Source organism: Terrapene carolina, unplaced genomic scaffold (genome assembly GCF_002925995.2).
Source record: "Terrapene carolina triunguis isolate 2854851 unplaced genomic scaffold, T_m_triunguis-2.0 Scaffold212, whole genome shotgun sequence".
Taxonomy (NCBI): Eukaryota; Metazoa; Chordata; order Testudines; family Emydidae; genus Terrapene; species Terrapene triunguis.
In genome coordinates, this window is record NW_020664563.1 from 10,287,079 (window position 1) to 10,302,706 (window position 15,628).

At 52.7% G+C, this 15,628-nt stretch overlaps 1 protein-coding gene across 1 annotated transcript in view; it reads right to left on the reverse strand.

Moving 5' to 3' along the window:
* Positions 1-15,628, reverse strand: part of LOC113407531 (astrotactin-1) — a 218,180-nt gene that overhangs the window by 98,687 nt on the left and 103,865 nt on the right. Inside the window, exons 6-7 of the mRNA XM_026656141.1 lie at positions 15,183-15,332; positions 14,442-14,609 (exon numbers count right to left, since the gene is read on the reverse strand). Coding sequence (XP_026511926.1) covers positions 14,442-14,609; positions 15,183-15,332 — 318 coding nt within the window. The remainder of the gene's footprint in view (positions 1-14,441; positions 14,610-15,182; positions 15,333-15,628) is intronic.

The following is a 15,628-nucleotide window of genomic DNA, read 5'->3' on the forward strand; positions in this document are numbered from 1 at the left end:
CTGGGTGCTGGCAGACATGGGGCTGGCAGCCGTGGGGCTGCATTGCACCAGCCCCCTTGCCTTGATGATGATGGTTATCAGATGTATTATTCGCAGGATGGGGCAACATTGCTACACAGCAGCAACCCCTTGCCTTTTGGGCAGAAGATAGTATATTACGACTGGTATCCATCGTTGTCATACTGCAGTGGGCATCAGATCGTGCAATAGACCTGAAGGCTTACTGCCAAGCGCCCAGTATTTGCTGCCAAGCACCCAGAAAATGCCAAGGGCTATCAGTCATGCTGCACCGTCGTCTTAAGATGTAAAAAATAGATTTATTCTCCATTCATTTGCTTCCCCCCTCCCTCCTGCTAAACCCAGGCTTTTGAGTTCAATCTTTGGGGGGGGGGGCATTCTGTGTGACAGTTGTTTGTGTTTCTCCCTGATGCAAACCCACCTTTCTTGATTTTAATTCCCTGTACCTGTACGCGGTGTCACTCGCCCCTCCCTCCCTCTCTCCCTCCCTCCCTTCTTCCCCTGGTCCGTCAGATACTACTTTCGCGCTTTTTTTCAGACCAGACGCCATAGCCAGCACTGGGATCATGGAGCCCGCTCAGATCACCGCGGCAATTCTGAGCACTATGAACACCACGCGCATTGTCCTGGAAAACATGCAGAGCCTCCTGGACATGCCAAAGCCAAACCAGGACCAGCTGAGGAGGAGGCGATTGCAGCGCGGCGACGATAGTGATGAGGAAATTGACATGGACCTCTCACAAGGCACAGGCCCCAGCAATGTGGAAATCTTGGTGTTACTGGGGCAGGTTCATGCCGTGGACCGCCGATTCTGGGCCCGGGAAACAAGCACAGAGTGGTGGGACCGCATCGTGTTGCAGGTCTGGGACGATGCCCAGTGGCTGCGAAACTTTCGCATGCGTAAGGGCACTTTCATGGAACTTTGTGACTTGCTTTCCCCTGCCCTGAAGCGCCAGAATACCAGGATGAGAGCAGCCCTCACAGTGGAGAAGCGAGTGGCGATAGCCCTGTGGAAGCTTGCAACGCCAGACAGCTACCGGTCAGTCGGGAATCAATTTGGAGTGGGCAAATCTACTGTGGGGGCTGCTGTGATCCAAGTTGCCAGGGCAATGAGAGACCTGGTGATATCAAGGGTAGTGACTCTGGGAAACGTGCAGACCATAGTGGATGGCTTTGCTGCAATGGGATTCCCAAACTGTGGTGGGGCGATAGACGGAACCCATATCCCTATCTTGGCACCGGCGCACCAAGCCACCGACTACATAAACCGCAAGGGGTACTTTTCAATGCTGCTGCAAGCCCTGGTGGATCACAAGGGACGTTTCACCGACATCAACGTGGGCTGGCCGGGAAGAGTACATGATGCTCGCGTCTTCAGGCAGTCTCTTCTGTTTCGAAAGCTGGAGGAAGGGACTTTCTTCCCAGACCAGAAAATAACAGTTGGGGATGTTGAAATGCCTATCGTGATCCTTGGGGACCCAGCCTACCCCTTAATGCCATGGCTCATGAAGCCATACACAGGCAGCCTGGACAGCAGTCAGGACCTGTTCAACTACAGGCTGAGCAAGTGCCGAATGGTGGTGGAATGTGCATTTGGCCGTTTAAAAGCGCGCTGGCGCAGCTTACTGACTCGCTCAGACCTTAACGAAAAGAATCTCCTCATTGTTATTGCTACTTGCTGTGCGCTCCACAATATATGTGAAAGTAAGGGGGAGACATTTATGGCGGGGTGGGAGGTTGAGGCAAATCGCCTGGCCGCTGATTACGCGCAGCCAGACACCAGGGCGGTTAGAGGAGCACAGCAGGGCGCGGTGCGCATCAGAGAAGCGTTGAAAACCAGTTTTGTGACTGGCCAGGCTACGGAGTGAAACTTCTGTTTGTTGCTCCTTGATGAACCCTCTGCCCCTCCCCCACCACCCTGTTAACTCTACTTCCCTGCAAACCAACCACCCCACCCTCCCCTACTACCCTCCCCCCTTCGAGCACCACTTGCAGAGGCAATAAAGTCATTGTTGCTTCACATTCATGCATTCTTTATTAATTCAGCACACAACTAGGGGGATAATTTGAAAGGTAGCCCGGGATGGGTGGGGGAGGAGGGAAGGAAAAGGACACACTCCAATTTAAAACTTTAAAACTTATTGCTATGGAAATCATCTAGGGTGGAGTGAGTGGGTGGCCGAAGGCCCCCCCACCGTGTTCTTGGGCGTCTGGGTGAGGAGGCAATGGGACTTGGGGAGGATGGCTGCTGGTTACAGAGGGGCTGTAGCGGCGGTCTCTGCTCCTGCTGCCTTTCCTGCAGCTCAACCATACGCAGGAGCATATCACTTTGATGCTCCAGCAGCCGGAGCATCGACTCTTGCTTTCTGATTACAAGTTGACGCCACCTCTCCTCTTCAGCCCGCGTTTCAGCACGCAACTTCTCCTCTTCAGCCCGCGATTCAGCACGCCACCTCTCCTCTCGCTCATATTGGGCTTTTTTAAAATCAGTCATTGACTGCCTCCACGCATTCAGCTGTGCTCTGTCAGCGTGGGAGGCAGTCTGAAGTTCAGTAAACATTTTGTCACGCGTCCTTCGCTTCCTTCTTCGAATATTCACTAGCCTCTGCGAAGGAGTAAGATTTGCAGCTGGTGGAGAAGGGAGAGGTTGTTAAAAAAGATACATTTTAGAGAACAATGGGTAGACTCTTTCACGTTAGATTTTGCTGTTCACAACATCACACAGCACATGTGCTTTCGTTACAAGGTCGCATTTTTCCTCTTATATTGAGAGTCTCCTGGTTTGGTGTGAGAGATCACTCACGCAGTGCCAGGACACAGATTTCAGCTTGCAGGCAGCCATGGTAAGACATACAGTCTTTGGGCTTTTTTAACCTTCTTAACATGTGGGGATGGTTTCAAACAGTTCTGCCCTCATTTCCCATACCAAGCACCCGTGCCATTTAAAATGGGTTTGCAATGTAAAAGGAGGGGCTGCGATTTCAGGTTTAACATGCAGCACAAACCCAACTAACTCCCCTCCCCCTCACACCCAATTCTCTGGGATGGTCACTTCAACCCTCCCCCCCACCGCGTGGTTAACAGCGGGGAATATTTCTGTTCAGCAGACCAGGAAGGGGCACCTCTGAATGTCCCCTTAATAAAATTGCCCCATTTTAACCAGGTGACCGTGAATGATATCACTCTCCTGAGGATAACAAAGAGTGATAAGGAATGGATGTTGTCTGCATGCCAGCAAACACCGGGACCATACGCTGCCATGCTTTGTTATGCAATGATTCCAGACTACGTGCTACTGGCCTGGCGTGGTAAAGTGTCCTACCATGGCGGACGGGATAAGGCAGCCCTCCCCAGAAACCTTTTGCAAAGGCTTTGGGATTACATGAAGGAGAGCTTTCTAGAGATGTCCCTGGAGGATTTCCGCTCCATCCCCATACACGTTAACAGACTTTTCCAGTAGCTGTACTGGCCGCGATTGCCAGGGCAAATTAATCATTAATCATTAAACACGCTTGTTTTTAAACCATGTGTAATATTTACAAAGGTACACTCACCAGAGGTCCCCTGTGTGCCCTCAGGGTCTTGGGTCAGTTCGGGGGTTACTGTTTCCAGGTCCAGGGTGACAAACATATCCTGGCTGTTGGGGTAACTGGTTTCTCCGCTTCCTTGCTGCTGTGAGCTATCTATGTTCTCTCCATCCTCATCTTCCTCGTCCGCCGAACCCGCTTCCCCGTTTGCAGAGAGGGACTCATAGAACACGCTTGGGCTAGTGGTGGCTGCACCCCCTAGAATGGCATGCAGCTCCGCGTAGTAGCGGCATGTTTGCGGCTCTGCCCCGGACCTTCCGTTTGCGTCTCTGACTTTGTGGTAGGCTTGCCTTAGCTCCTTAATTTTCACGCGGCACTGCCGCGCGTCCCTGTTATGGCCTCTGTCCTTCATGGCCTTGGAGATCTTTTCTAATGTTTTGCCGTTTCTTTTACTGTTTCGGAGTTCGGCGAGCACTGCTTCATCTCCCCAGATGGCGATCAGATCCTGTACCTCCCGTTCGGTCCAGGCTGGAGCTCTTCTGCGATCCTGGGACTGGGACTGGGACTCCATCATGGTTACCTGTGCTGATGGGCTCTGCATGGTCACCTGTGCTCTCCACGCTGAGCAAACAGGAAATGAAATTCAAACGTTCGCGGGGCTTTTCCTGTCTACCTGGCCAGTGCATCTGAGATGAGAGTGCTGTCCAGAGCGGTCACAATGAAGCACTGTGGGATAGCTCCCGGAGGCCAGTAATGTCGAATTCCGTCCACACTAGCCCAATTCCGACCCCCTAAGGTCGATTTTATCGCTAATCCCCTTGTCGAGGTGGTGTTAGGAAACCGGTTTAAAGGGCCCTTTAAGTCGACAGAAAGGGCTTCGTAGTGTAAACGTGTCCAGGCTTAAGTCGATTTAACGCTGCTAAAGTCGACCTAAACTCGTAGTGTAGACCAGGCCTCAGATGGAGTAAAAGCTGTTAAGAAAGTTGAGCAGCCCTATACCCAAGTGGCTGTGTGTGGCCAGCTTGTTGGGAAGACAATGGTGTTGGGAACAGGAATGTCTCCATGCTGATTCTTTAAGTGAGCAGTCTGTGCTTCAGGGTCTGAGGACAGATTTGGTTACTGGGGTTTCAAAGCAGAACAGTTTTATGGCCGAATGCTTGAGGATGCAGGGGAGAGCAAGCAAACTCTCACCCTCAGACTCTTTGGATTTGTGTGGTATCTCTTTAAGACAGAGTCCAGCCTTGGAAATGATAGCAGTTAAGGATATGAAAACTGGTGGACTGGCTCCTGTCTGTGGTAATGCAAATTACTTGCCTGGCTGGGAGAGGAAGGACTTGCTAATAGCTGTTAGCCCAGAGAACCCACCCAATCAGCCAGTGAATTCTGTTAAGCAAGAGGAATCAGGGTTTGATCCTGCAGGACAAGGAGGAAAGAGAAAACTGAATTTTGCAAAGGGAAGCCACAGGTTAACCCTAAAATGCCCAAACTACAATGGTATTGAGCCAAAGGTGTGGCACGACAAACATGGAGTGTCTAAGGGAATTGCTTGTGTGACTTGTGGTTAGCCAGTGGGGTGAGACCAACGTCTTCACTGTCTGGCTGGTTTGGTTTGCCTTAAAGGTGGAAAAACCGCAGCCTTGGGGTGTAACTGCCCTGTTTTAGCAATTTGTCCTGAATTGGCACTCTCAGTTGGGTCCCGCCAGAACAGCATCATCACAACCCCCCCTTAATGCAATCCCAATGCTGCCTCCCCAAGGGACCTGAGCCCCCAGGATCCTAATGAAAAGGACTGGGGGGGAGGGGCTGGTTTGCTTTCTGAAAGACAAATTCTGCACGAAAAAAGCAAGTCCTACTGATGTGTCATTGAATAAAGGAGAAGCCCAGAGCACTAGCTCCACACTTGGGCACACCTGGAGTGTCAGTGATCAGGCTTGCTGGCCTGGCCCCCAGCCCCCATGCTCAGCTCACGCTGCCTCGCACTCCTCAGGCCGGGGTCACCACCCAGATGGAGGCAGCAGCAGCGCAGCATCTCGCTGTGAGGGGGCCATTGCTCGCACGCCCCCGGTGGGACAGCCCCTCTCATCTCTCCTGAGGGGGCTGCTCTGCAATCTGTGGCCCCTGGAAGCAGGCAGTACAGAGGAGCAAGGGGGGGGCACAGTCCCCCGCATGAGAGAGACAATCTGACAGAGGTGGGCAGGGTCTGTTGGGGGTTTGCATGGGGAAGAGGGGGTGGGGGGTTGCACTGGGAGACTCCAATGCAGCACCTAGCCATGCTGGCTCTGTGCATCATGAGGCCACTCGGGAAAAGGAGGCAGCAAGAAAGAGAGGCCGAGGAGGAGGTGCCCTTCCCCTCCCAGCTGGGTCTGTGAGTCCCTGATCTCACAGAGTCTCAGCGCTGCAGGCACCCAGCCCCCAGGTACTGGGCTGCAGTGCAAGCTAGAGGGGCTGATACAGAGAAGTCAGGACCAGTCAGAGCACTTCCCATGTCATCAAAAAAACTCACTCCTGGAAAGCTGGGTGAGGTAATATGGGAGGGGGGTAATATAAATCAAGGTGGGTGAGGTAAAATATTTTTTATTGGACCAGCTTCTGTTGGTGAGAGACACAAGCTTTTGAGCTTTCACAGAACTCTTCTTCAGGAAGAAGAAAGAACTTCGTGAAAGCTCCAAAGCTTGTCTCTCTCTCACCAACAAAAGTTGCTCCAATAAAAGCTATTACCTCCCCACCTTGTGGCTCTAATTTCCTGGGAACAACAGGGCTACACTACACCAACACAGCATACAAAAATGCAAGATTCACATGAACAGCACAGAGTGACCATCACACCAGGACACTATTTTCACGATTCATCTTAGCATAATGTCATCATCACACCAAGGAAGTTGCACCAGCACAATGAGATAAATATAGCCACATGTGCATGCCAAAAATTCACAGTACAAGCACACTGGGATCCACACAGCAGGATAGTAGTGTCAGTTTAGCTCTCAGTCTCTGAGTCCATCCTCACTAAACTGAGTCCAACGGTTCAGCTAAACACAAGGGCACCTGCAAATAGCTGTACTAACAGCAGGATCTACACTGGCCCAACAGGAGGAGTTGCAGGGCACTAATTCCCAGTACCCAGTGCAAGATGCATCCGAAGAAGTGAGGTTTTTACCCACGAAAGCTTATGCCCAAATAAATCTGTTAGTCTTTAAGGTGCCACCAGACTCCTTGTTGTTTTTGTAGATACAGACTAACACGGCTACCCCCTGATACTTGACACCAGTCATTGTGTACAGCAAGTGAATGACAATTAGTAATTTAATGACCACCATCACCAGAGAATTACTCAACCCTGGGACTTAGCAATACCCCCCCACCTCCTCCCAACATGATCACAAGACAAGCCCTTCCCTTAGGAGACAATTCAGGTTTCCCCTGATAGGAGAGGGAAAATCAGGCTACCTCTCCCTGCCCCCCAACATGGTGCCTGGACTTGTGTTTGCCAGAGCACATGGACTACTAAACACATATAATGTTTTCACCCCTTAGCTCACAGAGAGCACAGCAGATGGTTCCAGCCGTCCCTTGGGAGACAATTCCATCCACATCCCCAAGGCAGAGGTTGTAGCTATGAAGATTTCCCCTGATAGTTTTCCTCTCCTACCCCCCCACCCCTATCCCTTCCCCACCCCTCTTCCCTTCCACCCCATACCCCCTAAGAGGTAGTCACCCAGATGCCAGGGAGGGGGAACCAAGCGCACTACATGGCCACTGTCTCTGAGAGGCAGGCGTCTCTGCCTGGGCAAGCAGGGACACCACCCCCCCCAGGGGCCGCCCCTCCCCCCCCCCCCCATGCCTGTCCTGGTCCAGCTGCCCGGCAGGGGCTGGTACTCTCAGTCTCTCTGGTGCAGGGGATGTTTTTGGAGATGCCTCTGGCTGAGCCCCCTGCCCCCTACCATGCAGACGGCCATCCCACCAGCAGCCAGGTGCTGGCTCTCACAGACACCTGGGGGGTTTCCAGTCCCCCCCACCCTCACCACAAGAAAGACCCCCTTTGAAATACACTTACGAGCTGCTGCTACTGGCTGCCTTTAGTTGGATGAGACGTTAGGAGCTGCTGCTGCAGAGCCAGAGAAAGCACGCCTGCCACAGTGCCACAAGGAGCAGGTAGGAGAAGGAGGTGGGGCTGCACCTCACCGGTGGGGTCTCCCAGCTCAACCCCTGCTCCAGGAGCAGTTCCCCTCGCTGATTGGCTGGTGGCCAAAAACCAGCTAAACAGCACTCCCCTAGCTACCCTACTGCCCCCGCCCCCGCCCCGGCCGAACAGCTGATGGCTCGTGGGCCCCCAAGGGCCCCATAAACAGTTGACTGGTGGGTGGGGTGGGTGGGTGCCCCTGCCCCCTATGGGGGGACATGCCCCGACCGACCCCCTTCTTCCCCAAGGCCCTAGCCTCTCCTCCTCCCCAGGAGCCCAGCTTGCTGGAGCTCAGTTCTTTCCCCCTCCCCGCCTCCCCGATTAGCAGTCTGTCTCCCTCCTGCTGGGAGACAGCCGGCATGGCAGGGAGGGGGCAGGGTATGCAATGCAGCATGCTGGGGGAAGCCGGCAAAGCCTGCCTGCAGGATCCCAGCTTGCTGGAGCTCAGTACTTAATCTTCCCCTACCTAGGCAATCAGCTTCTCCCTCCTGCTGGGGGAGACAGCTGATCAGCTGGGGTATGCTAAGTGCCTCTCCTCCGGCTCCTCCCACTGAGCCCGTCTTGCCGGAGCTCAGTTCACCCTCCTCTCCCTGACGCGCGATCAGCTGTGTCTCCCTCCTGCTGGGAGACACAGCTGATGGGCGTGGCAGTGAGAGGGGGTGGGATATGCAGCAGCACGCTGGGGGAAGCCGGGCTTCAGAGCGGCGCCGCTGGCGCCATGGTAACCCCGCCTAACTAAGGCGCGGGCTTTTGAAAAATTTGGTGAGGGGAAGCAGCTGCTTTCCCTGCACCCCTCCAGCTACGCTACTGACGCTGGTATCTGAGTCTCTGGCGTTGCTGTTGTTGTTGTTGCTCATGTGACCTATGGAATTGCTGGGTGCATGCGGGGTAGCGTGGGCGCTGGTAAGGTTGATATCTATATTGTCACCTTCTGGCCATAGGGGTTTGAATTCCTAGGGACCGGAGAGTTGCCCTTGAGTCCTTCATTGAGTGAAGTACGTCATTCATCGTGAAGGCCAAGAGTTTGTTGTCGTCGTCGAAGGGAAGATCTTCAATGGTACTCTGGATCTCTCAAGGAAAGGAGGAGGAGGAGAGCCATGAACCTCGGCACATGACAACTGCTGTAGCAGTAGATCTTGCTGCAGTATTGGCTGCATCGAGGGCTGCTTGAAGAGCAGTACATGAGATGATTTGTCCCTCGGATACTAGAGCCATAAATTGTTGGGTTTTTTTCTTCCGGAATGTCATCAATAAAGTCCATGAATTTGTTGTAATTTCTGTGGTCATATTTTGCCAGAATGGCAGTATAATTAGCAATGCAAAATTGTAACGCAGAAGATGCGTATACTTTATGTCCGAGCAGATCTAATCGCTTACTGTCCTTGTCGGATGGGGTGGAGCGGGGAAACTGGTGCTTGGTCTTTTGGTTGACTGTGTCTACTACCAGCAAGTTTGGCGCTGGGTGAGTGAAAAGGAATTCAGAGCCCTTGGAAGGGATGAAGTACTTGCAGTCCGCTCGCTTACAAATTGGTAGGCTTGCAATGGGAGTCTGACAGATGGCCTTAACAGGCTCCAAAAGGGCTGCGTTGATCGGTAATGCACTCCTAGAGGAAGAAGAGGGTTGCAGGATGTCCGTTAACTCATGGTGCTGTTCAGGAACCTCCTCCAAGCTAATGCTTAACTCACTTGCAACTCTTTTGAAAATATCTTGAAATTTTGAGAAGTCGTCTGAAGATGACGGGGGAGGAGGCAGTAGGGCTTCATCAGGCGTAACAAGTGGGTCTACTGGGTTAGAGGCAGGTCATGATGGTGCTGCCTGGACCCTTACATCAGTGGCAGGTTCGTCAGCCGGCGGTGGCGGGCAGGTGTCACGCCTGGCTGTGGTGGTATAGCGAGTGGGGTCTCAAGGATAAGATGCCCCTGGAGCCCAATATTGCCACTGTGGTGGGAAGGGCATGGGTGGTGCCATCCAGGGGTTCACACACGGGGCAGGATCCTGAGAGTATGACGAGGTGATTTTTCTATGACCTCTATTGATTGGGGTCTGAGGATGGGAGATTTGATATGGTGAAAACTCCCCCTACAGACCAGCTTCCTCATCACTGGAGGAAGGCTGTGCAGACCCTGACTGAGCATTTGGAGAGAAGTAGGCATTAAGCAGAGGTGACACCAGCAGGTCCCTTAACTGTGTAAATTGCGGTGCTGGAGCTCCTCTGTGAGGCGAGTGCTGTGCAAGAGGAATCTGCTGTGAAGAAAGGTTCCTCTGCACCAGTGTCTTGAGCATTGTTTCATTGCCAGTCAGCTCAGCGGGAGACAGTGCCAGGAGAGCAAGAATAGCCTGCGGGAGGTCAAGCATGTCAGCATGTGTCGGCACCACTTCCGCAGCTGCAGGCGGGTTTCGCACGGCGCCGGAGGAGCCCGGCGCATCAAAAGTGCTCAGACGGGGAAGCGCCGGGAGGGAGGCTGTAGACCTGCCCGGAGAAGTCTTGTCTCACGAAGAACTCTTTGCGCGTGAGAGCGGGTGCTGGTTTTTTTCAGTCTTCTTGTCTTTCTTTGAGGCTGGGGGGCTGTGGCATGCAGCTAAGTCGGCGCCCGGGTCTGAAGCGGACCCTAGAGATTTCTGAAGGAGGAGGAGTTTTAATCTCAGCTCCCTGTCCTTGCGTGCCCTGGATTTAAGTTTGCTGCAGTGGACACATTTTGGGGGGATGTGGGAGTCCCCCAAACATTTTATACATTTTGAATGGCAATCTGAAAGAGGGATGGCATCATTGCAATTAGAGCAGCTCTTAAGCCTGGAGAGCCAGGCATGTCGGAAGCGGCTGCCTCTGACAGGAACGAAGAAAAATATATATTTTATTTGTAGTTTTAGAGAGAAAAGACAGGAAAATGTTATCGAATTTCTACTGGTAACAAACTAACGAACAGGGAAGGTATATGAATGAAGGAAGAGAAAAGTCTCTAACGAGTCTGCTGAGCTCCGTCTCAGGCTGGGGACGGTAGAGAAGGAACTGAGGAGACCGGTCGCGCACGCGTACTATTAAGGTACACTCAGAGCGGGGGGGCAGGCTCTGCGCGTGCGCGACCGGTACGAGTACTGCTGCAAAAATCTCCAAGTGAAGAGGGACGCACCAACACCTGGAGTGGAGCACCCACAGGGACACCTCTCGAAGAAGAACAGAGGGGAAGTGTTCAGCTGCTGTCAATGGGCCCAGTGCCGCTGAAGTCAGCATAAAGCCGTTTACACTGATCTGGCCCATGATAACATTCCTGCCAAAACATTCAGGTCAGTGACCAAGGAGATGCAGATCACCTCACGTCACAGATCAAAAACTATAGTCACTCAAGTTACCCCAGTGTAAATCTGCAGCAACTCTGCTGGAGACGGTAGCAATACTCCAGATTTACACCCACATCCAGACCCTGAGATCTGAGTTTGGTCTCTAATTGTTGTAAAATGCTGTTCCATTTCTATCTGACAAGGAAAGGAAGGCAGTGACATGTAAATCAGATGACACCCAACAGGGAAAACGAACAGAGAAGCATGTTTGGGAATGAACCCAGCCGAGGCACAAGGGGAAAGGAGACACATGCCAGTAATCCGATTGGGATTGATCATTTCACTAGAGGAAAAGGCAAGGAACAGAGGCAATTGCAGGGACAGCAGGGAGGCCTGCTTCCCTGAGACAACTTTGGAAGCTGCAAAGCCAGGTGAGCTTAGCTTTTTATGGGCAGACATCTGACAGAGTAGTGCCATGGGGCAGCATGCGCGCTTGGGCAACACAGCGTGCAGTAAAACAGAGGGTTTAAAAAAAAGACGACGACCCTGTTGGATATTGATGCTCAGTAACGGCAACAGACTCCCACGCTCATTACGTGCAGGTAAAACGTGATGGGGGGGGAGGGATTGATGTTTTCACTGCAATGAAGGTGGAAGGATGGCGTCCCTCACCAGGGGAGAGCACTCTCCCAAAACCAGTGGCAAGAATAAACACCTTGGTGCACCTACAGCCTGGGCAACACTTAAAAACTTAGGTCGACACAGCTATGGCACTCAGCAGTGTGAAAAATCCACAGCCCAGAGCAATGTAGCGATGCCAGCCTAACCCAGGTGTAGACACAGCTGGGTCAATGGAAGAATGTGTCCACTGACCTAGCTACCATTGCTCAGGGAGGTGAAGTTCCTGCAGCAACGGAAACCACCCTCTGGTTCTGCAGCCGGCCTCCCCACTACAGGGTTACAGCAGCATAGTTCTGGTGCCACAGCTGAGCTGCTATAGCCTTCACAGTGTAGACAAGCCCCATCTCCTTGCCACCACTTAACTTGATGATACCACGTATTGTCCCTGCTTTATGTCTCTCTGCTGCCTGCTTCCCCTTTGAAGTACATGATTTAGAATTCCAGTTGCAACACAACACCAATTTCTTCACATGTACCAATTTCAGGCATATGTGCATCCAGGATTTCAGCTCAAGTCTGTCTATATCTAAGAACTACAGAAATTATTAGGTATTTGCTCTGGACAGAGACCAGTTGTGTCCCACACAAAGTCAGCTTACAAATATCTTTGCAATTTACATCATAAGAAAGTAAGATACTGGGTCAGACCCATGGTCCATCTAGCCTAATATCCTGTCTTCCAACAGTGGCCAATGCCAGGTGCCCCAGAGGGAGTGAACCTAACAGGTAATGATCAAGTGATCCATCCCCTGTTGCCCATTCCCAGCTTCTGGCAAACAGAGGCTAGGGACACATCACAGTGTGTGGATTACACGTGTTTTTGTGATGCCTGGCATGATGACGTGTGTTATAAATGGGATGGATAGATGGCCGGAGAGATCCTCAGGTAGTGTAAATGGGCAGATCTCCGCTGAGTTCAATCCACTTCCAGGAAGTTCAATGGAGCTGACTTCCAGGCAGCGACGCTGATTTACATCAGCGGAGGATCTGGCCCATAAGCTGATAAATCAACAGCAAAGCAATGTTAAGGTGCTGAATTTCAACATATTACATTGACAGGATTTTCCAAGTGCTCAGGGCTGACCTCCCACTACTCTCATTGGCTTCAGCGGGAAAACTCCCATCAATGGGAGCAGAGTTAGGCCAACACCGCATGCTTGTGAAAATCTCATCCTAGAAAAGCTCCTCTGGCTTTGGTTACCCCTCCCCCTCTGCCCTCACTGGGCCGGGTTCCCTGTCCCTGGACTGGCAAGGCATGAATGGCCTTGGTAGGTGGATTCAGCCTGGGGGAAGTCAAGCAGAGCTTCTGTCGCTGCCCCTCCTGGGGATCTGTCAGAGGCAGCAGTACAGCCTGCGGACGTGGCCCCCCCAGGAGCCTCGCTGGCAGAGGCGGCTGTGTTGATTCACTGCTTCCCCTCATCTCCCCAGCTGCAGGTTTTTACGTCCCAATGTCAGTGGACAATTTACACACCAGCCACTCCCGGTGCCATTGGCAGATGTAGAGAGAGGGGGAAGGAATGAGTACCACCGCAGCAGGATCACAGATATGAGCCATGGAGCAGCAGCCCGGCAGAGGAGCAAACTCCAGCTCATGCCCACAAACCCACTGTGCAAGGGTAAAGAACCCACCGCTAGCACACAACTAGGGCCAGGGCCCTGCTCCCCTTTGGATTCAGTTTAAACATTCAGTAACCTCATCTCAGGGACTGCCTTCTCTACCCATGACCCTATACTTAGTCCAGCCCGGCAGGATGGACTAGATGACCTCTTGAGGTCCCTTCCAGCCCTACCTTTCTACGATTAGACTCTTTGGCATCTGCACTGAGCACAGTGTTGGTTCCACACAGCAGGTCTCAGTACAGGCAGCCACAGAGGCCCTGGGTTCCCCTGCGCAGCGGTAGTTTGGTCAGTATCCCCGTATCCCTGCAATAGCATTGTGCCCACTGGCAGACAGTAAATGATGCGTGCTGGTTATTTCACCCCGTTTTTGCAGGTGGGACCACTGCACTTCCACCACGTCCACACCCAAATTCTTCCATGTTCTTCTTTAGACCCCCTGAGATTAGAGCTCTGCGTGGCCAAATTACAGCTATAGGTGAAAGGAAACGGAGGAGGATCGAGGGCAAGCTATAGCCCCTGAGTGACGGTTGCCATTCAATCCTTATCTCACCCTGTAGATCAGTCCTGCAGTTTTTATATTTCTCCAGGGGGGGCAGCAAGACAATAGCGAGCAGAGTTTCAAAGTGTTACATGGGGCTTTAGCCATACAGCTGCCATTACGTGGCATGAAAAACTCATCTGGGGAATGCATGGATTTCTCTCAGATCGCAGTTACCCCTGGGTCTGTGCCGTCTCAGCGCCTTCTTCACAAGCACTTTGGGGAAGGGGACGGAAAGAAGGGATTCTCTTGCAGTGAATAATCAATTATGGGGAGGAGGGAAAATCAGGGATGTAATTTAAATATGCAAATCACTGAACTCTTTTCTGACCTGGGCCACCAAGACCCAGCAAAGTCTCCAGGTATGTGCCAAAAATGTTAGCCACAAAACAAACAGGCTAACTGGACTATGGGGCTGGCACAGGATGCTTATCACACAGTCCACCAGCCTATAAATGGCTGAGTCAGCCCGTGCAGCCAATCTCCAGACCGGCTAGTAAATCCAGGGGGTGCAGCCGAACCCAGAGAGATCAGCGAGCAGGAGTCTGTGCCGCTGGTGAGGGAAGTTACCCTGGCATCCCCGCCGACCCTGCCTACCAGTTTCTGGATCACACTGGTGTTCACACGGGTCAAGAAGTCGTCGGGCACAGAGGTCCAGTGCCCAGGGCCCGCTGGAGTTCTGTTGGGAGAACAGGATGACCTGGGCAGGGTTTAGCCAGTCGCTGGCATCCAGCTGGCTGCCTTCCAGCAGGATAAAGCGGCTCCCTGCAAGAGAAACACAGGTTGGAAGGCCTGGGACACAGAGCTCCCCTCAAACCAGTTTCAGCCCCCAAACTTCCCGCAAGCCAGTTATAGGCATCCCACAGGCCAGTTTCAATTATAACTGGAATAACCCTTCCCCACACAAGCAGCCCTGTGCTCTGGGGATGATGTCCCAGAACAGGGGCTTCCCTGGCCTTGCCCTTCCCCCTGTGGTGGCCCATGATTTCAGATGGGGTTCCCAAAGAGCAGGCTCTCCTCGGCCATCAGCTTCATGATGAGTCCTGAGGGTTGCCAACCCTCCAGGGTTGTCCTGGAGTCTCCAGGAATTAAAGATTAATCTTTAAATTAAAGATTATGTCATATGATGAAATCTCCAGGAATTCATCCAACCAAAGTTGGCAACCCTAGTCCTGACATGACGACGTTTGGCATCACGATGCACCATCCACCCGTCGCGACGCCGAGGGTTGGGCTGGGCAGCTCCATACCCAGCAGGATTGGCATTTCCCCTGGCCGACTCTCCCTGCCTGAGGGTCAGAGGGCAGAGCTGTGCAGGCGGAGGGGGGGCACTCTCACCGTCGGCAATGAGGTGCTCCGGGACGTGCAGGGTGATCTTGACGATGAGCGGGCAGCTCATGTGGGATGAGCACACCAGGCTGATCACACAGCTGGTGACGCTGATCAGGGTCAGCGTGGTCTTGTTGACGGGACTTCTCGGCGAGCCCACTGGAACAGCACCGAACAAAGAGACCGACGGCAGAGACGTCAGAGCCACAGCAGCAGTCACTTATGCTATCACCTCTAGAACACAATCCAAAGAGCTCCCTATGTCCCCCACTCCCACCTCCTGATCAAACAGAGCAGAGAATACCCTGAAGGGTTCGTCTTCCCAGGGAAACCCTCACCTCTCAACCACCCTCACTCCTTGGAGGATCAAAGGGATCACAATCCTCAGAGTTTGCATTAGTCCCTGTCTTGTTTGGGGTGGTGAGGGAGGGCAGCTTTGCTGATTTCAAAGTGTC